Source organism: Narcine bancroftii, chromosome 5 (genome assembly GCF_036971445.1).
Source record: "Narcine bancroftii isolate sNarBan1 chromosome 5, sNarBan1.hap1, whole genome shotgun sequence".
NCBI classification, from domain to species: Eukaryota; Metazoa; Chordata; class Chondrichthyes; order Torpediniformes; family Narcinidae; genus Narcine; species Narcine bancroftii.
Genome location: NC_091473.1, coordinates 123,733,643 through 123,756,231, shown reverse-complemented (window position 1 = coordinate 123,756,231; position 22,589 = coordinate 123,733,643). Strand labels below are relative to the sequence as shown.

General features: G+C 38.5%; 1 protein-coding gene across 11 annotated transcripts in view; it reads left to right on the top strand.

Moving 5' to 3' along the window:
- The window catches only part of ptprfa (protein tyrosine phosphatase receptor type Fa), a 411,563-nt gene that overhangs the window by 295,512 nt on the left and 93,462 nt on the right, over positions 1 to 22,589 (top strand). For 8 of the 11 annotated variants that reach the window (XM_069938995.1, XM_069938994.1, XM_069938991.1 and 5 more), the window contains 3 exons: positions 5,430 to 5,462; positions 9,141 to 9,238; positions 18,710 to 18,833. In XM_069938995.1, the coding sequence (XP_069795096.1) occupies positions 5,430 to 5,462; positions 9,141 to 9,238; positions 18,710 to 18,833 (255 nt within the window). The remainder of the gene's footprint in view (positions 1 to 5,429; positions 5,463 to 9,140; positions 9,239 to 18,709; positions 18,834 to 22,589) is intronic. The other 3 variants (XM_069938996.1, XM_069938993.1, XM_069938992.1) reach the window with 1 other exon arrangement.

Sequence of the window (22,589 nt, the reverse complement as noted above, 5' to 3'; positions counted from 1 at the left end):
ATAAGATTAAAATACTTTTAGATCCGATAGTATCTTTATTGGGCAGTTTGTAACCTCTGAAAAGTTTGGGATTAGATAAATTTCAACTTGCTTTTGTATATTTAGCATTATTTGTAGCGAAAAAATGTATTGTTAGTATGTGGAAAGATACAAATATGATTGATTTTAATAGATGACATAATGAGATGAAATATTGTTTAATAATGGAAAAAATTACATATGTTTTGCGTGATAACTATAGCTTTTTTATTAGTAAGCGGTTTTTATATTCAGAATATTTACATTTTGATTTACGTTGATTAGATCTTAATATGTATGTTTAATTTTTCCTTAATATTTTTTTTTCCTTTCTTAATGACTCTCCTTAGGAGAGCTGACTGAAGGGGGGGAGGGGGGAGTTCTCGTTTTTTTCTTTACTTTTCTTTTTTTATATATATAAAATATAACGTTCATGTTTCTGGTTTATTGCTGTATATGTTATTTACTATCTGTATTTTGAACAAATAAATAAAGTTTTTTTTTAAAAAAGAGAAAATTATTGGAATTATAGACCGGTGAGTCTTACATCAGTGGTACTGGAAAGGATTCTTCAAGATAGGATCTATGAGCATTTGGAAAAGTACAGTCTACTCAAGGATAGATAGCATTGCTTTGTGAAGGGAAGGTCATGCCTCATGAGTCTAATTGAGTTGAGGAGATAACAAAGGAAATTGATGAGTGTAGGGTGGTAGATATGGTCTATGTGGATTTTAATAAGGCATGGGATCCTTCGCTGTGTAGATTAAAAAATTGGCTTGCATGCAGAAAGCAGAGAGTAGTAATGGAAGGAAAATTCTCTGCAGTTCAGTGAATCATGGAGTTTTGGAAAGATCTGTGCTGGGACTCCTGCTCTTCATGATTTTTATAAATGACCTGGATGAAGAAATGGAAGATATGAAGGTTTGAGGAGTTGTGGATGGTGCTGAAGGTTGTAGTGGCTTACAAAATGATGTAGACAGGATGTTGGGCAGAAAAATGGCAGATGGAGTTCAATCTGGATAAGTATGAGGCAATGCATTTTGGAAGGACTAATCCAGAAGGCTGAGTACAGGTTTACTGGTTACTTTGGAGTGTGGATGAACAGAGGGACACTGTGGTCCAAATCCAGATATCTCTTAAGCAGGTTGATAGGATAGTTAAGAAAGCCTATGAGATGTTGGGATTCATTAATAGGGGGATTAAGTTCAAGAGTCAAAAGGCCATGTTGCAATTCTACAAATCTCTGATGAGACTACACTTGGAGTATTTTGTTCACTTCTGGTCACCTCATTATAGGAAGGATGTGGAAGCTATGGAGAGGGTGCAGAGGAGATTTACCAGGATGTTGCCTGGATTGGAAAATAAATCTTAAAAGGCAAGGTTAGCAGAGCTGGGACATTTCTCTTTGGAGTATGGAAGGATGAGAGGAGACTTAATAGAGGTCTACAAGATTAGGAGAGGCATAGATTGGGTGGACAGGCAGCACCTGTTTCGCAGGACAGGATCAGCAAATACCAGAAGAAATAATGTACAAAATGAAGAGAGGAAAGTTTAGGGGACACATCAAGGGTAAGTTTTTTTTTACATAGAATTATTGGTGCCTGGAATGCCTTTCCAGGGATGGTGGTGGAAGCTGAAACATTATGGACATTTAAGACTCTTAGACAGGCACATGGATAGAAGAAAAATACAGGGTTACAGAGTAAGGAGGGTTTAGTATTTTATTTTAATAATATATGGGTTGGCATAACATCGAGGCCCAAAGCTGTGCTGTGCTGTAATTTTCTATATCTATTTATTAGAGCAAGTAAAATATTAGTAAAACTACTGGTTTATATCCTTTTCTTTGGCTTCGCTTCGCGGACGAAGATTTATGGAGGGGGTAAATGTCCACGTCAGCTGCAGGCTCGTTTGTGGCTGACAAGTCCGATGCGGGACAGGCAGACACGGTTGCAGCGGTTGCAGGGGAAAATTGGTTGGTTGGGGTTGGGTGTTGGGTTTTTCCTCCTTTGCCTTTTGTCAGTGAGGTGGGCTCTGCGGTCTTCTTCAAAGGAGGTTGCTGCCCGCCAAACTGTGAGGCGCCAAGATGCACGGTTTGAGGTGCTATCAGCCCACTGGCGGTGGTCAATGTGGCAGGCACCAAGAGATTTCTTTAGGCAGTCCTTGTACCTTTTCTTTGGTGCACCTCTGTCACGGTGGCCAGTGGAGAGCTCGCCATATAACATGATCTTGGGAAGGCTATGGTCCTCCATTCTGGAGACGTGACCCACCCAGCGCAGCTGGATCTTCAGCAGCGTGGACTCGATGCTGTCGACCTCTGCCATCTCGAGTACTTTGACGTTAGGGATGAAATCGCTCCAATGAATGTTGAGGATGGAGCAGAGACAACGCTGGTGGAAGCGTTCTAGGAGCCTTAGGTGATGCCGGTAGAGGACCCATGATTCGGAGCCGAACAGGATTGTGGGTATGACAACGGCTCTGTATACGCTTATCTTTGTGAGGTTTTTCAGTTGGTTGTTTTTCCAGACTCTTTTGTGTAGTCTTCCAAAGGCGCTCTTTGCCTTGGCGAGTCTGTTGTCTATCTCGTTGTCGATCCTTGCATCTGATGAAATGGTGCAGCCGAGATGGTAAACTGGTTGACCGTTTTGAGTTTTGTGTGACCGATGGAGATGTGGGGGGGCTGGTAGTCATGGTGGGGAGCTGGCTGATGGAGGACCTCCATTTTCTTCAGGCTGACTTCCAGGCCAAACATTTGGCAGTTTCCATTAAACAGGACGTCATGCACTGGAGAGCTGGCTCTGAATGGGCAATTAAAGCGGCATCGTCTGCAAAGAGTAGTTCATGGACAAGTTTCTCTTGTGTCTTGGTGTGAGCTTGCAGGCGCCTCAGATTGAAGAGACTGCCATCCGTGCGGTACTGGATGTAAACAGCGTCTTCATTGTTGAGGTCTTTCATGGCTTGGTTCAGCATCATGCTGAAGAAGATTGAAAAGAGGGTAGGTGCGAGAACACAGCCTTACTTCACAACATTGTTAATGGAGAAGGGTTCAGAGAGCTATTGCTGTATCTGACCCGACCTTGTTGGTTTTCGTGCAGTTGGATAATCATGTTGAGGAACTTTGGGGGGCATCCGATGCGCTCTAGTATTTGCCAAAGCCCTTTCCTGCTCACGATGTCGAAGGCTTTGGTGAGGTCAACAAAGGTGATGTAGAGTCCTTTGTTTTGTTCTCTGCACTTTTCTTGGAGCTGTCTGAGGGCAAAGACCATGTCAGTAGTTCCTCTGTTTGCGCGAAAGCCGCACTGTGATTCTGGGAGAATATTCTCGGCGACACTAGTTATTATTCTATTTAAGAGAATCCTAGCGAAGATTTTGCCTGCAATTGAGAGCAGCGTGATTCCCCTGTAGTTTGAGCAGTCTGATTTCTCGCCTTTGTTTTTGTACAGGGTGATGATGGTGTCATCACGAAGGTCCTGAGGCAGTTTTCCTTGGTCCCAACAAAGCTTGAAAAACTCATGCAGTTTGACATGCAGAGTTTTGCGGCCAGCCTTCCAGACCTCTGGGGGGGATTCCATCCATACCTGCTGCTTTGCCACTTTTCAGTTGTTCGATTGCCTTATATGTCTCATCCTGGGTGAGGACCTCATCCAGCTCTAGCCTTTATATCCTATTAAAGAGATAAATATACAAATAAACAAATAAAAAAAGGAGCCTCGTGTTCTCTCCCACCAGCAACTCTACAAAAAAAATGAGGGTCCTTGGCACCGATCACGAAGGAGATGTCTAATGCGTGTACTTGTAGCCCATATTTTTATGTTTAAAACTATAAGCAAAATCCCTGTTTTCCAAATGTTCACAGACAGTTATCAATTACATTGCAAAGCTAGCTCACCTCTCTAAAATATCAGGTTCATCTCACCTTCTTTCCATGGAGCTTATCTTATCTTGCTCAAGCCCTTAAGGTTTACTGCTGTTTTTACAGGCAAGCCTGCATTTTGCCAAGGAAGTTTTTTTTATCCTCAAGGCATGGATGTTGACAAATCTAGTTTCATTGCTTTCAACTCTTCTATTACACTCATGCGAACAGTTAATAAATTAAACATTTGATTAACATTAACAAATTTCCTTACAACGTTTACCTTAAAGATAGATGATCACAACAGTGTACAAATCATTGTTTCAAATCCTTGATCGGTAGCAATGGATATGGGAAAGAAAAGAATAGTCAGGACATCATGGTATATGAAGGGAGTGGAAAGTTGGGTAGCTAAAGAAAGATGGAAAACACCGAGGGAAGTAAGTCGATCCTTCAGGAGTTACTCAAAGGGAAAACACAACAGCTGTGCTAAACAGTCACAGGATATACTGAAAAAATACAAGAACTGCATATGCCAAAATAGTGAGAAATTTCTATTTCTCTCCATGGATCCTGCTTGACCAGTGAGTCCTTCGAGGTTTTCTCTGATCACAGAGAGTAAGTGTGAAAAAATTTAGAAGAATAGGATCAAGATGACTACCAATTTGAAATGTAACCTCAAAAAAACTCAAGTGTATCAGATAAATAGATCAACTAAAGTGGTGCAAAATCAATGACAAAATCACTTGCATAAAACTATCATAAAATGTGCCCTCCAGGTGAAGGATTCTATTTCACTGACCAACCTGCCAAATGGTTCAAATAATATTTTAAGACTTGGCCACAAAAATAATTATTGACAATCAATAATTTTCTTCAATGCTATGGTTTGGTCATGACTGACACAGGGTAGTATAAAACATTTTTTTTAAATGTTAAGTCGAAATGCCAAGGTATTTGTGTGTTTGTTCCTCTTCTAGCCCCATATCCTTGCATTGTCCACTCAATAGAGCAATGTGCTTATATGGATTTCTAGATGCCATGTGATCATTCTGCATGACTGTGAAGTAATAATATGAAAGCAGAACTATATGTGTTATGCTTATTTCTTGTTTGCCCTTTTACGTTTTGTGTGGATGTTCTCTTAATATTCTCAAGGGTTCAAATAGGTAATTGGAATTGAGTAACATCAACAGACACACTTTCAGTCATAAGGGAACAAAAGGTAATTACGAGCGAATTTAATTTTTTTTGCCCATTACTTGAATGAGGCAGAATTAATTCCGTCAACTAAAAAAACTAAACAGCTCATTCACTATTTTGAAAGACTTGCATTGAATTCTCAGTATTGATGTCAGAATGAGAGCTATACTCTGGAGAAAATACTGAGGTGGTATTTGAACCCCCGGAGAATATGGTTTTTTTACTGACTTAACATTGAACCTGATCTCTCTTCCTCTGGTTAAAACTTGTACGTTTTCTCCCCTTATAAAACAAAGTTTCGACATAATTTTTTTCCCATATAAAAGAAAATTTCTACACCATTTTCTTCCTACAGGTCCAAGTGTCCCCAGTTGCCCAAACAATTCAAGTTAGTTTAATTGTCCTGTGTCTCTTCTGCATTTTTTCTGTACATATATCCTCTTGCTGTGCCATGAAAGTTATTTTTGCTCAAAAAAAACTAATCTCAACTTCAGAATGACTAATTGAGCAGTATCCCCTTTGTTATCTACACAGCCTCAGTTAAATTTATATATTTATATCCTATTTTTGAAAATGCAAATATTTTGTAAACTAACCTTGCCAAAAATGTTTTGAGAAATATTTTGGTGAGCTAGCCAATTGTCACATCTCAAGCTTTGTTGGGATTCTGCACTGTACATCTCTCAATGAGAAGCTCATTTCATGGGGGCCAAATGGCATTGGCATCTTAACTATTACAAAACAAATTCCTGGGTTTTTTTTTACCCTTTCCTACACCTTCATTTATTATTTTCAAACAAGTACTGCATGTCCATGACCCAGAAAAGAAATACAAATTATAAAATATTTTTGCCTGGGAAAACTAATTCTTAAAACAAATTTAAAACAAAATTGTAAACAGGATTTTTTCTAAAAATGTAAAAGTGGACATACTTTTCAACTGTCCCATTTTGCACATACCCTAAGTTAAAGAAAACAGCTGTAAGAAAATGAGAAAACTGTCCGTTGAGCTTTTTACATTCTTTATGTGCAAAATTGTATATTCCTAATTGAAAAAATAAATTTGTCAATACATTTTTCAACAAGTGTATGTGGATTTTCAGAAGGCCTTTGACAAGATGCCGCACATGAGGCTACTTAACGAGATAAGAGTACATGGTATAATAGGAAACATACTACCGTTGGTAGAGCATTGGCTGATTGGCAGGAAGCAGAGTCGGAATACAGTAATCATATTCTGGCTGGCTACCAGTTGCTAGTGGTGTTCCTCAGGGGACAGTGTTGGGGATGTTTCTTTATCTGTTGTATATTATGGCTTGGCGTCCAATTTTGCAGATGATGCAAGGAATATGGAGGAATAGGTAGTGTTAGAGGAAACAGGGCTTTGACAGATGAGGATAATGAGCAGTGAAGTAACAAATAAAATACGGTCATGCTCTTTGGTAGAAAAAAACAGGCCGACTATTTTCTAAATGGGGAGAAAATTGAAAATACACTGATGATGCAGAGACCTGGGAGTGCTTGTGCAGGATAGTCTGAAGGTAAACTTACATGTTGCATCGGTGGAGAAGGCAAATGCAATGCTGGCATTCATTTCAAGAAGAATAAACTATAAGAGCAGGGATGTGATGTTGAGGCTTTATAAGGTGAGACCTCACTTGAAGCATTGTGAGCAGTTTTGCGCTCCTCATTTAAGAAAGGATATATTGACATTGGATAGGGTTCAGAGGAGGTTCACAAGCATGATTCCAGGAATGACAGGATTATCATATGAGAAACATTATACAGCTCTTTGGCTTTACTTAATGGAACTTGGGAGAATTATGGGTGCAGGAATCTCACTGAAACATTTTGAATTTCGAATGTTTAAAGGCATGAACAGAGTAGATGATGAAAGATTGTTTCCCATGGTGACAGAGTCCAGAGCAAGAGGGCACAGTTTCAAGGTAGGACATGCACCAAGAACAGGTGCAGAAGAATTTCTTTAGCCAGAGGGTGATAAATCTGTGGAATTTGTTGCCACAGGCAATTGTGGATACCAAATCATTGGGTGTATTTAAGGCAGAGATTAATAGGTTCTTGACTAGCTAAGGCATCAAAGGTTATGGGGAGAAGGCCAGGCACAGGGGCAGTGTGGGAAAGTGGATCAGCTCATGATTAAATAGCAGGGCTGACTCGATGGGCTGAATAGCCTATTTCTGCTCCTCTGTCTTATGGTCCTAAGTGGCAATTTACATTTTGAATTGTGATATTCAAGGTAATTCGTGTATATCTATTCTTCCAGTGAATGTAAAAGCTCAACTGACAGTTTAGTATCATTGTATCAGTCATATTCTTTAATTTAGAATATTTTTAAATATGCAGGTTCAGCAACAGATGTAATGAATTTGGGACTGAGAGAATCACTGTTAGTGTTAAAATTAAAGACATGTCTGGGGTGGTAGTGTACATGCTCCACGTGATAGAATATTGGTGAAGAGATAATATTCTACCACCATGAATCATTTGTGATTAATGTTGCAACTTTGTCATTTATTTCAAAGTCATTCAATCCTCTCATTTTTTTTTGTTTCAATTGCTTGCCAAAGTTTACAAAATGGACAGTCCCTGACCTTTTTGTTCCAAATAATTATGTCTATTTTAGTTTTCATATATCTTCAGCTAGATGGTTACCTAACTTTTCCCTCTCATACGTAAAATTCTCAAAATTTAAAACAAATTTGTGCCATGTTATGTAATTTTCAGGTATATAATTGCACAACTACTTGTATATAATAGCATATGACAAAAAACCAGAATATGAAAAATATAATTTTTAATTTTTTTACATGTTCTAGGCAGTGTATTGGTACTGTAAATGATCAATGCACAAATTTGGTCTCCCTATTTTTATGATTTGTAAATAAATCTGGGATTCTGTTTTGGAACGAAGTTTCTGGATGATAGTTTTTAACACCAACCTCAGAACTATGTTTCCATTAAAGCAGCTCCTATTTTCCATCTCTATAGAGGACTCAAAGAAAAGCTATAAAAATCCTGTCTGAGAGCCTTTGACATGCTACTAACTAGCACAGTGGAAACATTATATGCAATGGTTTTTCCCTTTGTAATGTTTCATTACAAAGTAATGGCCACATCAATAATTATCTGTTTCACAAGCAGTCGGAAATTGTATTGAGTAAATATAAATATTTTTTCCAGAGAAAGTTGAAAAGTAATATCGACTCAAAGACTTTGATATTTGCATAAAAATTGTGCATGTATTTACGCAGCCATCAAAAGGTGGACTCTAAATCCAGGCCATTTTGATTTCAGGGATAATGTGTGAACGATAAATTATTAGGAAACAGCCTTTTTATTGAAAAGCTAGTTACGTGAATAATTTAAACATATCAAGAATATGCTAAAACCTATATTTTCACATTTATATCTAATCTTGTAGTGAGAAGTCTTAAATATGTTTTGAGCAGTCCCTTTCCCCTGCTTCCCAAAAACTGATAAAAATCAAATTGGTACCATTGAAAGTCAAATTGAAATGATCTTTATAATAAATGGTATGATGTAGGAGACAATTGTTGAGTAGAACATCAAGTTCCAAGCAACCATTGATTTTTTTTTAGGGAGAAAAAAAAATCTTTTGAATACACATGATTATCTGCTCTCCCTCTCAAAACACAAATTCACTGTAGATTTGATTATAAACTTAACCTGTGTAGGTGAAAAAAAGGGGTTGCTGCATTTTAACAGCCTTTGTTGTCTTTCTCATTCAAATCAGCCTTTATCATCACTTTTCTGTCCGCAATCACATATGGGCTGCTTAGAAATTTTGTGCCATGTGATCAGTGACTGTTGCATCTGAGCATGTTCGTTAGAGAACATTTTCAACCATGCAGTTTCACTTGTTTAAAAAAGATCCACAAACTTTGGCGCATGTGTTATTGTAACTCCAGTATTTTTGATAAAGTCACGCATAATACATTCATGCTTTAATACTTACTCCATTTGATTTAATTTGTTTTTAAAATGTCAGGCTGTTTTACTAACATTCTGGCTCTTATTTGGCTAGGCATGAGAGATCATCCAGCAATTCCTGTCACTGATCTTGCTGACAACATTGAAAGACTGAAGACCAATGATAACTTGAAGTTCTCACAGGAGTACGAGGTGGGTTAAACCTAACATAATATCTACAATTCATCCACTCAATCTTTCTTTACCAACAAAACTTCCATTCTGTCCATCAAACTACTGGCAATTATCGTTTATCAATTAAGGTTTATTTCTTTGCAGCCACATTCCCAAGTCAGGTACATTTATTTTAGATTTTCATGTGTCAGGCAAAATTAAAATTTCACATCCAAGGGATCTAATGTACAAATCACATTTGTAACCTGATCTTATTTTTCCAATGTTAACTATTTATTTTTGAAGGATTTTGGCTTGCGCAACAATGGCAATACATACAGCATCCCACATTTCACTGAAATAAAATACAGCAGCAGAGCAATGTGGAATTTATTAAATGGAGCAAATTAGATTAAATTATTGGCACTAACAGAATTTGTTCAATTCAAAATCAAAATAACTGCAGATGTGGGAAATCGGAAAGAAAACAGAAAATGTAGGAAGTGTTCAGAGATCCAGACTGCATCCATATCAGATCCCAGACCCTTTGTCAGAAATTCCAGTAAATGTTAACTCCGTGTTTTTTTTCCTTACCTTATTGATTATTTCATGCAATCTGAATTAAATAATGCAGGATTAGAAGAGTGAAATGAGGGTTAGAGCTGCAATATTCAATACCCACAGCACGTTTCCCCATATCTGAAGTTCTGAATACCAAAAAGATCCAAAACCCAAATATTTTTGCAGCGCTAACATGACCTCCCAAGTTGAAAATAATTTATTACTCAATTTGCCCATGTGGTGCTCTGACACGCTATTGGGACCAGTTTGGTAACAACAGAGCTCAGAACCAGCTGGGAAGACATGCTGAATGGCTGGATGTCAGCTCAGAGAAGCAGGCTGGAATCTCAAGCCATCAGTGAGCAACTGGAGGAAGTCGGCAGGTCAGGCAGCGCATGGGGAAAAATTAGGTGCAAGAGTCAGCCCATAAACCAAAGGGCATCAATGCTGATATTGTCCTCATTTCAGGTAACTCCCTCCACGCTCTCTTTCCATTTTTTCTTTACCTTCCGCTGTACTTCGCTTACAAACTGAGTGCCACTGTCTCTCAGCTGCAAACGGTTGGAAATTATTTGTCCCGTCGTCATCAAGGAGAACAGCTTCCCAGGCAGGAGCAAGGACCTCAGGCTCACCGGCAGGAGTGGGAACCTCAGGCTCACCGGCAGGAGCAGGGACCTCAGGCTCTCCGGCAGAGGCGGAGAACTCGGGCTTCTGGGCAGGAGCGGGGTGGATATTCTGGACAGGCGGTGGTGGGGAGGTGTTGGGGACCGGCGATGGCTAATGCTACTGTGCTGTTTTTGGGTTATTTCGGTTTTGTTCTGATAACCGGAAAAAAAAAACCCAAAAACTGAATAATGTCTGGTCCCAAGTGTTTCAGATATGGGGAAATGTATTGTATTACCTTTTGAGATGGTAACACTTTCTAGAACTTGAGCAGTTGTATGGAATCCTTTATAAAAATGTTCTTAAACTTTTAAAAGTTTCATGATAGTCCATAAACTGTGTTTGAAATACATTTGCTTTTTAGCAACTTAAAGTACACAGAAAAAAACTTGGGGCATGTCGACTGGGTCTCAGAGCCATTTCTTCAATCTTGGCATTCCGGGACTGCTGTGAACTTACCATCCATTGCTCCATTTAAATAAAGAAAGTGGCGGGGGTGGGGGGGAGGTGAGGAGGGATTGTTGAACTCATACCTGCATTCTAATCTACTGCAAATACAGTTGCCACACTTCAAAGTATGTGCCATTCCTCCTCTTCAGAGTGTAGATGATTTTCTCCAGGGGAACACAGCTCTGGATCTCCATGCTTCAATGTGTGGTGCTCAGCTGGGAGTCAGACTTCCAGGTAACCGCTATATATTTCCTGCCCACAGCCAGGGCAACCTTTACAAACTGAATTTGATATTTGGACCATCTCAATCTCATGTCCATGATATTCCCCATCAGGAACACCTCTGGGTCCTGCGGAAAGTCCACCCTTGTGATTTTTCCCAAAATATCCCCTAGGTCTACCCAAAAGGGTCTCACCTTGAGGCATAGCTAGGTTGAATCTGCGTCACATCTAAAACACAATTCTGAGATATCTCATTTTACCTAGTGTAATTTTTGCAGTATTAGATACAGCTGGTGCGGGAAATTGTACGACACCACCCTATATCCCTCATTAATCAGTGCAGTCATGCTGTCCTGATATAAGTCAAACCACCACCATGCATGAATTGTTGTTCCTAAGTCTGACTCCCATTTTTGCCTCAATTTATGAAAGGCCCAGGAGGGTATACCATCTCCCTTGAAGAGTGAGGTGATAAACTTCGATTAGGCTGCCCAATAATGTCTGGGAGCCTCATTTCCCCCAGACTATAGTCCCAAGTTAATTTCTCCATGGAGACTCTAGCTTATTTGCCCCTCTAAAGAAACTTGAGTGTTTTTTAAAAAAAACTATGGGGAAGTGGCATTGGCAAAGATTGAAAGAGGTATTGCAGCCTTGGCATCATGTTTATTTTAATATGGATAACTCTGCCTGTCAACATTATGGGCAGGTTCATCCACCTGTGCAGGTCCTCCTCAATCTTTCCAAACAGAGGGAGATAATTCATTTTATATATATTCTGTTCATTATTATCAACCCTTATTCCCAGATACTTAATCCTTTTTTGTGGCAACTTGAACTTATTTTCCCACTGATGTTCTTTATATAGTGTCCTTTTGTTAGTGACATTATTTTCTCTTACTGTAATTGATTTTGTATCCCAAGATTTTACCATAACCTTCCAGTGTGGTTTGCAACTTGGCCAATTACCCCACTGGTTGCCTTAAGTATATCAACACATCATCAGCAAATAAATTTATTTTGCGTTCTTCCTTGCCCACTCTAAGTCCCTTAATATTTGGGTTCCGGCAGTTGACTTTTGCCAGCGATTCAGTAGTCAATATGAATAGAGCCAGGGTTAGCGGACAACCTTGTCTACTGGACCTAGTTAGTGGGAAGTCTGCAGATGTTTACCTGTTGGTAACAATTTTGGCCTTGGGATCATGATACAGTGCCTTGACACAATTTATGAATGACTGCCCCAATCCGTACCTTTCCAGCACTTTAATCAAGAAATCCCATTTCAGCCTTTCAAAGCCCTTGTCTCCATCCAGAATCATGGCTACGGTTAAGTCCTCCCTTGACTGCACCAGATGTATTATATTAAGTAATCTACTTATATTGTCTGCCAAATTTTCTTGACAAACCCTGCCTAATCAGGGCTTGTTAACTTTGCCAAATATTGAGCCAATCTATTTGCCAAGAAACTTCAGTTATTATCTTGTAGTCCGTATTCAGAAGTGAGATAGACCTATAAGAAGACGGCTTCAGTGGATCCCTGTCCTTTTTTGGAGTTAACGTAATTATTGTCATTGAGAAAGACTCTGAGAGAGTATGGGTCTCAGCCACCACCACCATCAAAACTCTATAAAATTCAGGAGGGAACCCATCCTCCCCTGGAGATTTATTAGCTTGTAGTGAGTTCAGTGCTTTTTTCTATTTCTCCCGCAGAAAAAGGAATATCTAATCCTTCCCATTCCCATGGGTGCAAGTTTAGCAGTTTGAGTATAGACAGGAATTCATTCATTTTTTAGAAGTCACCCATTGATTTAGATTTATACAGTTTCGTATAAAACTTTCTCAATGTTTCATTAATTTCCTTTGGCTTGTATGAAATCCTGCTTGTCTCATTTTGAATTACATTAGTTATTCTCGAGGTTTCTTCCACCCTCAATTGCCAAGTCAGGACTTCATGGGCTCTATCCCCCAGCTCATACATAGTACCTTTGTTTAGCTCTCAATATTGCTTTTTCTATTTTATACATTTGCATTGTGTTGTACTGGAGCTTTTTGTTTGTTAATATTCTATACTTTTCCTCTGAGCCCAACTTTTAATAGTCCTTTTCCAATTGGGTTATCTCTTATTCCAATTCATTAACCTCCCTCGTATATTCTTTCTTAATTCCTTTGGTGTATCCAATTATCTGACCTCTCTAGTTAACTTTTAGTGTATCCCATATCACAAATTTGCTAGCAGTTGAGGTACAGTTCATCTCACAGAACATTTCTTTCTGAGCTCTGATATAACAACAGAATTCCGGTTTTCTCAATAGCAATGGGTTAAGGCACCACCTATACTTCGTGGTTATTTATCCGACATAACAATAGTTAGGGTCAAGGGTGAATGATCTGATAACAGTCTCATTGTGAATTCAATTTCCACAATCTTACCTTCTAACTGGGACAAAACTAAAAACAAATTAATTCTAGTGTAGGAGTAATGTTGTTTTGAGAAGAAGGAATAGTCCCTCTCTCTTGGATGCTAACCAAGACTAGGTCCAGGTAAAAAATGAAATCCTCTCCAATCAAGATGTTTTCAAACCCTTCTTCCAAATTTAAAAAAAACATTTTGTACAAATTTTTCATCAACGAAATTGGGAGAGTATATATTCATTAGTGTCCAGGATTCCAAGTTCACTTGACAATTTACCATTACAAATCTTTCTGCTGAATCGATGAATGTGTCTTCCAACTTCACTGGAACATTTTTTCCTATTAAAATAGCTGCTTCCCTAGCCTTGGAATTAAAGGAGGATGCTATCACGTATTCCAACGAACCCATTTTTAATTTTTGATGTTCTGGATGTGTAAGATGGGTCTCTTGTTAAAAAAAAATCCACATCCACTTCCTCTTCACCTACCCATTTAAGCCATTGACATTTAGAAATTTGATTTTTTTCATCCATTGTCCCAGAGCTTCTCCCTTCAGTTCTTTCCCCCTACCTTTGTCCAAACATTTGTTTTTCACCCAGTCTACATTTCATGACTCTTTGACCCAACCAACCATGTTCAAAATAAACTCTAGATAAACGAAGACAAGAATTTTTTTAAAAATAATAATATTGACTTTCTCCCCTGTGACCTCCGTTAGGGATAATCCTGGGCAACAATTGAGGTGTTTATATACCTCATTGCCTCCTTGGCCTCTGTAAAAAAACTTTTTTCCCTCACCACTCCCACCACCAGACAACATCACTTTCAGAGTTACCGGATGGAGCAGTGTAAAATTCCCTTTTGCTTCCGAAGCTTCTTGACTGGGTCGAATTCTTTGTGTCTTTTTAGTAGCACTTTACTGATGTCTGGATTAAAAAAAGGACTTTACCCCCCCCCACCTTCAGACTCTGCCGGGCCTCCTCTCTCCCTCACGCCCACTGCCGCCACGTGAAGAATCTGCTCCTATCCTGCCTGATACTTCAGGAACCTGATCAGGACAGAGCGAAGTCTCTGATCTGGACCCAGCCATGGGAGGAGGGATTAGTGGACCCTTTCTATTTGAAAATTCCACCCCTCCACTCTTTCTTGCACCAATACCCTAGGGATCTATTCCCTGAAAAACACCACCAGTTTCCTCCCTTCAATTCCCTCCTTCATCACTACGATCTTTACATTATTTCTCCAACTAAAATTTTCCAGTATGTCCAATTTTCCCACGTCCTTTCTCTATCTTTTACCCAGGCATCCCTGTCATTTTCTACACTCCCTACTCTATCCTCCACCTTCTCGACCCTCTCCTCCACCTCAGCAATCTTCCTAGACAAATCCCCAATCTCCTAATCTCTCCCATCGCCACTGACAATTCTTTTAATATTATTTTTATTCTATTCTCTGAGGCATCTACCACAACCTTCATCAAGTCTCTTACAGAGGGCTCGCCTCTCAACCTGTCCTCTTCCTCCTCCCTGCCCGAGACATCAGACTGCCGTACCAGTCGACCTCCTCGGCATCCATGCTGCACCCGATGCCTCCGTCACGGGGTCTGGTTCACCCATACTGCCAGTGTGCCACACCCACCGCCCGCAGTACTCATCCTGCGGTGCAGGCAGCGTTGCTCCTGTGGCACCATCCATGCCGCTCCCTGACGTCTCTGATGCATGGCTGAGATTACCTGCACCACCGGTGCGGGACTCCTGCCACTTGTAAGGTTCACCCCACGCTGCAGACAGCGTCGCACCCATGGCATTGCCCGTGCTCTTCCCTTGGCCTGTTGACGTGGGTCGAGATTGCTCGCAGCTCCCTCCGGTCTTCTCGGCATGGGCACTACTACTGGCATGCCGCTCCTGCCACTCATGGGACTCGCCTCGCATTGCATGCAGTGTCTACTGTGGCACTACCTGTATTTTTTTCCAGACCTGCCAGCAAGTGGGTCCCCTCACTGCCACCCTCGCAGACATCCCTCACCAGTCCTGGTGAGTTGTGCACCCGTGAGGTGGGCCGAAACTCTACCCCCATGTCTTCTTTCTTTGGGGGCCTTGAACAGGCCCCACCATCTTCTTCACCATGAGGTTGCCGCTCATGTCACAGGACATGGGGCTGTTGATTCTTTTGGGGTGGGTTTTTTTTCTTTCCTCCCCATTTCTTTCTTACCTATTACCTTTTTTGTTACTTTCGAAGTTTTCCTGGCCATATTTATTCACTTTTGCTTTTCCTGGAACTCTTGTTCCTTCTACTCTCTCCTCTGCATCATGTGACCACCCCCCACCATGTACGAACTTTTCTTCAGGCTTTTTGGCTTTTAAAAAATAGTTGGCTTGGGTATGGCACAGAGAATATGGGATGTATCAATTTTGGAGAAAGACCAATTTACTGGATATGGTTGCAGAAACTAGAGAAAAGGCCTGCATGGCATTTGAACACTGGATGAGAATTTGAAATGGTGGCTGGTAACCAACAGAAAAAGTAATTCAGACTGTCTGCAGTAGTGCTCTTTTTATTGATTTTGCAAGGATAACAATAGAAAGTTTTAGTAAGAGCTGATTGAATAAAGAAAAAACTGTCCGATTGTTCTTGGAATTAGGCAAACAAATTTTGTGTCTCCAAGTTCCACATAACAGGATATAAACGAGTGCTTGGAAATGGCAGGTGGAGTTATGACGTATTTTTTCATTTTCTGATATACAGAGCTCCCATACAAGAGCAGAGATGTCTCAGAACTGAGAAAGGAACAAAGATGTGGTCATTATGTTGGTTTAGGACAAGGAAGTAGAACTCACACACACTAACTTTCATGACAGAATGAGAAGACAGGAAATAAACTAGAAGAGGGGAGGGGTGAGGAGAGCAGGTTAGCAGAAACAAGAAAAAACGTTACCTGCTCTTTCCTCTCCCCCCCCCTTACCTTTTTAGGTTCTCCTACCTCTCTCCCCCCTTCTGTTCACTTAGCCAATCCCCCTCCCCTTAATCGTTGCTGTCCCCTCCCTCCCTTTGCCACCTATTACCTCGATTCTTTGCGACCACACCTCTTTTGTTTGGACATCTACCAACATTTTTCCATACCTTGATGAAGGGTTCAAGCCCGAAACATCAGTTATGTATTTTTACCTTTACAAAGGACATTGATTGACCAGCTGAGTTTCTTTAGTATTGTATTTTGACTTTGTTAAGAGGTATAGTATATATAGATATGTCTTTAAAAGATTGTGGAGTTTAGTGTGTAGGTCACTTCACAAATAGAATAACACTTCACAAAACACATCTCATTTAAAATGCAAGAGCTTTGCTGAACATGAGACCTTGAGGCACCAACATTGCAAAAGACAATGGAACTGTTTTGGAAGGAATTTCAAAAATCAGGTGCAAATGAACTATTGCCTTTAAAGCAATGAATATCTAGGCTCACAAACTGATTTCAATGCCAGCAATCTGTCTGGTTGCAGTTTCCTGTTCTAAGAGGGGTCATGTGGTTTTGCAAGCAGAGAAAGAGAAAGGACCAAACAGGATTTCTCTTTGAGAGAGAGAGGTCTGCAGGAGCTTTTGGGAGGCTGCAATATGGCAAGCTGCAGGCTTGTTGAAAACCCCAATTTTAAGATGGGTTGTGAGTTCTGAGTTCAGCCTGTTGAAAACCCTTGTCGTCCTTACAAGAGGAAATGACTGGCTAGAGTGTTTCTCCTGAAATAAGGAAAACAAGAGGAACTCTGTGGTGACTGGAAGAAGAGGTTATCATTTGGAAAACCCTGATGGGGAAAGTTTCTTACTGGTAAACTTGGAGCAAAGAACTTTCCTGAACATATACACATTACATACACTTGCGCTTAGAATTAGAAGGGAGTTAAGTTAATAGTAATAAGAAAATTTGATCCTGTTTTTATGTTTAAAGAAAATCAAAAGCAACACTTTATTTAAGTAACCATTTGTCTTGGTGAATATCTATTGCTGCTGGGTTTTGGGGTCCTCTGGACTCGTAACAACTTCAACCACAGTGTCTACAAATTTTTATGTTTTACATATTGGGTCAGAAATTCTATTCAACATGCAATAGTTTTAGTGAATATTAGAATTTAATTTGAAATCCATTTACTGCATTTCATCTTTGTGCATAATTTGCACTTCAGGGAAACGTATAACAGGACTCTCTGTGCATGGGTAATTTGCAAATGGAGGTCTCTGCGCATGGAAGACTGATATAAATCAATGTACAATGCAAAAATAATGTAATTACCACAAATTTATAGTGCTTATACAAACTGCAAAAGGAGCAAGAATTGACAGTAGACACAGGGCTTGAGCGTGGTTATCATGTACATTAGAATATTTTGCGCTGTTAAATTTGTTTTATGAGATGCACAATTTTCCTGCCTATAGTACAGGTTGTACTTTTCTTATCCGACAACTCCTGTGGTCGAGATTTGAATCTGCTGCTGTAAGTACAAACTTCTTACAGACAGCATGGGACTCAAACCCAACCCCAGTCCTGATCACTGGCACTGTAACAGCGTTTTGCTAACTGCAACTCTAACTGAGCCGCCCCTCGGTATTATTTCCTGTTTTAAGCATTGTTCTACCTTTAATATGTTTACATAGGGGGTTCCTTTAGGGGTCAATTTATGTTTTCTAGCATTTTCTGTGGTCCATCAATGACCAGGTCCCAACTTCGTTGGATTAAAGAGGTTAAACCTGCAATCGTATTTCAAAAGTCACTTTTACTTGTTTGCATATTTGAAAAGGGATGAGTTGCAAAGACAAAAGGACAAAAACTCTTGGGTAATTCATGGTGTGGCACGGTTAGCATAGCGGTTAGCGCAACGCTGTTACAGTGCCAGCGACCAGGACTGGGGTTTGAATCCTGCATTGTCTTTAAGGAGTTTGTGCATTCTCTCCATGACTGTATGGGTTTCCTCCAGGTGCTGTGGTTTCCTCCCACCATTCAAAAACGTACCGAGGGTGTAAGTCAGCTGGGTGTATTTGGTTGGCACAGACTCGTGGGGTGAAAGGACCTGTTACAATGCTGAATGTATGTCTAAAGGTCTAAGTTTAGATGAGGCTCAGATATTTTGAATTAAATTTTAGTTTTCAACCTTATGAATTCTTCAGAATTTTGTAACCTATTTTTCAAGAGTAATATTCCTCTTTATTCTGTTTTAGTCGATTGATCCTGGTCAGCAGTTTACATGGGAAAATTCCAACATGGAAGTAAATAAACCAAAAAATCGCTATGCCAATGTTATTGCCTATGACCATTCCAGAGTTATCCTCACCTCTGTTGATGGCAAGTATATCTGCACCTTATTAAATTATCATGACTACACATTTAGATCTGATTGCAATAATGTGCTTGAACAATTTATGTGGATCGTATTAGTTTTGTAGATGGATAATTGGTAGTAATACTAATATATGGATGATATTTTTAATACAATATTGCACAATTGGCCCCAAAATTAAAGTTTATGCAAATAATACAGTAAAACTCAATTGATTTGGCATTGACAGGACTTTGGTGCTACCATATTGACAAACTTTCCAACTATTGGATGTTACTTTGTCCACTAACGCACTTTTAATTCACTTTTTGTCAGATGTTACACTGTGGTATTATAACATTTCTAGCAAATTCAATAAGGTTAAAGATAACACAGGAACTGGGGCTCCAATGAATTTTAAGTAGGCATAAGACCAGAGGCCCAGTGAGCTTAAAAGGAGTGCAGGAACTGGGGCCCACTATATTAATGTTATTGCAGAAACATGGGCTCCAGTTGGTGGAAGGAAGCCGGGGGGTGGGGGGGGGGGTGGTCATGTGATATTGTAAGGAACACCATGTACCCTGCTGACTCCCGAGGGATTTATTAAAAACAGTATATATTAAGGAAAATTAAAATTATGAAAACTACTCTAGTTATTTTAAAGTGCTTATCATTAAGAAAGATGTCTCCAAAGAAAGAAAAAGTTTTAAAGACCACACCAAAAAAAAAACGCAAAGACAGAAAGGAGAGAGAATTCAGGCCTACCTTGTCCTCGAAGCAGGCCGTTGAAGTTCAATCTGGAGCTGCTGAAGACAGCCCTGGTGAGGGACCATCCTCCGGAGCCATTGCTCCGGCTCTCTGCAAAGATGGCGCTGTCAGGAAAAATAAAACTATACTGCACATGCGTGAGGAGTCGCACATGCATGCTGGAGAAGAAAAAAGCTAGAAAAAATCTCCACAGTTTTTAAAGCACCATACCAGCATCCCAACTGTTGAACAAGAGGGAGATAATTTCAACGTGGAGAAGGGCTCCAATAATTCTGCAAGTGAAGGAGAAGAGGCAAGTACAGAAGAAGAAGGACTTAAACACAAGGAAAAAACTGTTAACAAGGAAATGGATAAAATTGAGTCCAAAATTGATAACTTTCAGATGCACTGGAAAATCATTTTAGATTGGAAGAAAAAATTCAAGATGATCGTGAAGAAGTACAACATATTGCAGAAAGGTCAAATATTAATGAAGTTTTTCTCAGTTACTACCTTGGTTCCTATGAATGAAAAATTGCTTGATAAAGTTGATAATTAGGAAACGAAGGATAATCTTAAAATTGTTGGAATGTCTGAAGGTAAAGTGTTCTTGTTTTAATTAAAAGTGTTTTTCCCCTGGGGTCAGGGGTTGTGTTGATTTCTGGTGACTATATGTGTTTTTGTGGCTTCTCTACAACCCATAAAATGGAGGGTGGTAATGCTAGTATCTCTGGCATTTGCGGGGGGGTTGTTTTATTTTTTTCTTGTTTTGCATAAAAAAATTTTTATAATGGTTTTGGACTACAGACGATGACACTTGGGACCAGATTAGTTTATTGGAATTCTTCCTGGATAGGTATTTTTAAGGTGTATAGATAAAAACAATGAATAAAGCAGTTAAGATGTTGAGTTTTTATGCTAATGGGATTAACGGACCCATAAAAAGAAAGAAGATTTTATCTTATATTAAGAAATTAGGAGTAGATATTGCCTTTTTACAAGAGACTCTTTTAACAAAAATGAACATTTGAAATTGAAAGGAGATTGGGTAGGTCAGATAGTTTACTCTACATTTAATTCTAAAGCTATAGACATGCCAATTTTATATTAAGGAAAGTTTACCAGTCAAAATTCAAAGTGTAATGAAAGATCTGGCAGGAAGATACGTAATGGTAAATTGTCAGATATTTTCTGAGGAATGGACTTTATTAAATCTGTTGCACCTAATACAGATCATCAAAAATTTATACAAGATACTTTTCTAAATTTAGTCGATGTACATGAAAACGTTTAATAGGTAGTGATTTTAATTTTTGTTTTGAACCTATACTGGCTAGATCATTGAGAACTATAGTTAAGTCAAAGGCAGCCAAAGTATTGTTATTTTTAATGAAAGATTTTAACTTAATTGATATATAGAGAAGGATGCCTCCCAAGAAAAGAGATTATTCTTTTTATTCTAGTAGATTTGGTACATATTCTAGAATTGACTTTTTTTTTTGCTCTCTGCTCAAAATCAATCAATCAAGAATTATGAATGTTGATAATAAAAAAGAATATTATATGATCATTCTCCACTGATGATTGAATTGGAATTTTTAGAATAACAGCACTCAGTCTATAGGTGGAGATTAAATTCTTTTATAAGATAACATATACAACTGTTTTGTGATACTAATTTACATTCAACAAAAGATATGTTTATAATTTGGGATGCGTTGAAAGTTTATTTAAGAGTACAAATTATGTTATTCTTCAAAACTTAAAAAAAATATATGAGGGATATAGATAAATTGGAAAAGGAAATAAGATTATTGGAATAGGAAATTCAAAATCATCTTCTGAGGATAAATATAGAAGTTTACTTAATATAAAATTATAATATAATACAATGTTAACATATAGAACAGAGAAAATGATATAATGGTCTAAGCATAAATATTATGAATTAGTCTTAGCTTGGCAACTAAAAGCGGAATAATCTTCTAGAACATTAATGCAATACAACAGAATAATAATGAAATGACATATAAGCCACAAAGAATTAATAATGTATTTAAGAAATCCTATGAAAAGTTATATACATCTGAATCAGATGATGAGGAGGCTATAGATGAATATTTGTCACAATTGTTATTAGAAACTTTAATTCAAGAAGATAAAGATGATTTAGATAGTCCTTTAACTGAACAAGAGGTTTATGATGCACTTAATAGTTTACAAAACTATAAATCTCCAGGAGAAGATGGGTTCCCAGTTGAATTTTATAAAGAATTTAAAGACTTATTGATTCCATTTTTTGTGAAAGTAATAGAACAAGCTTTTGAACAACATTGTCTTCCAGAAACTTTTTCCATGGTGATAATTTCAGTTATTCCCAAATAAAAGATGGAGATGCATTAAAACCAGCTTCATATCGACCTGTACCTTTATTGAATGTCAATTACAAAATTATAGCAAAAGTTTTAACAAATAGGATTAATGAGTATCTTCCTGAATTGTTAAATATAGACTAGATGGGTTTTGTTAAAAACAGACAAACTTCAGAAAATATAGTAAGTTATTAAGTATAATCCATTTAGTGAAGAAAAAAGATTTAAGTGTTATAGTAGCTTTAGATGTAGAAAAAGCTTTTGACAGATTAGAATGGGATTGTTTATTTAAGGTTTTAATTAAATTTGGCTTTGGTGAAAATGTTATAAATTGGATTAATACATTATATAGAAATCCTAAAGCTAAGCTAATAACAAATGGACAGATATCTCAATCTTTTAATTTAACTAGATCTAGTAGGCAGGGATGTCCTTTATCACCAGCTTTGTTTGCTTTAGCTATAGAGCCTCTTGTACAAATAGTTCCAGGTGACATTTGAAAGGGTGTGAAATAAATTAGACTGAGCATAGAATTAGTTTATTTGTTGATGACATATTAATTTATTTAACTCAACCACAATTATCATAACCAAGACTTTATAGTCAGTTGTTAGAATATGGGAAAGTAGCAGGGTATAAAATAAATTGGAATAAAAGTGAAGT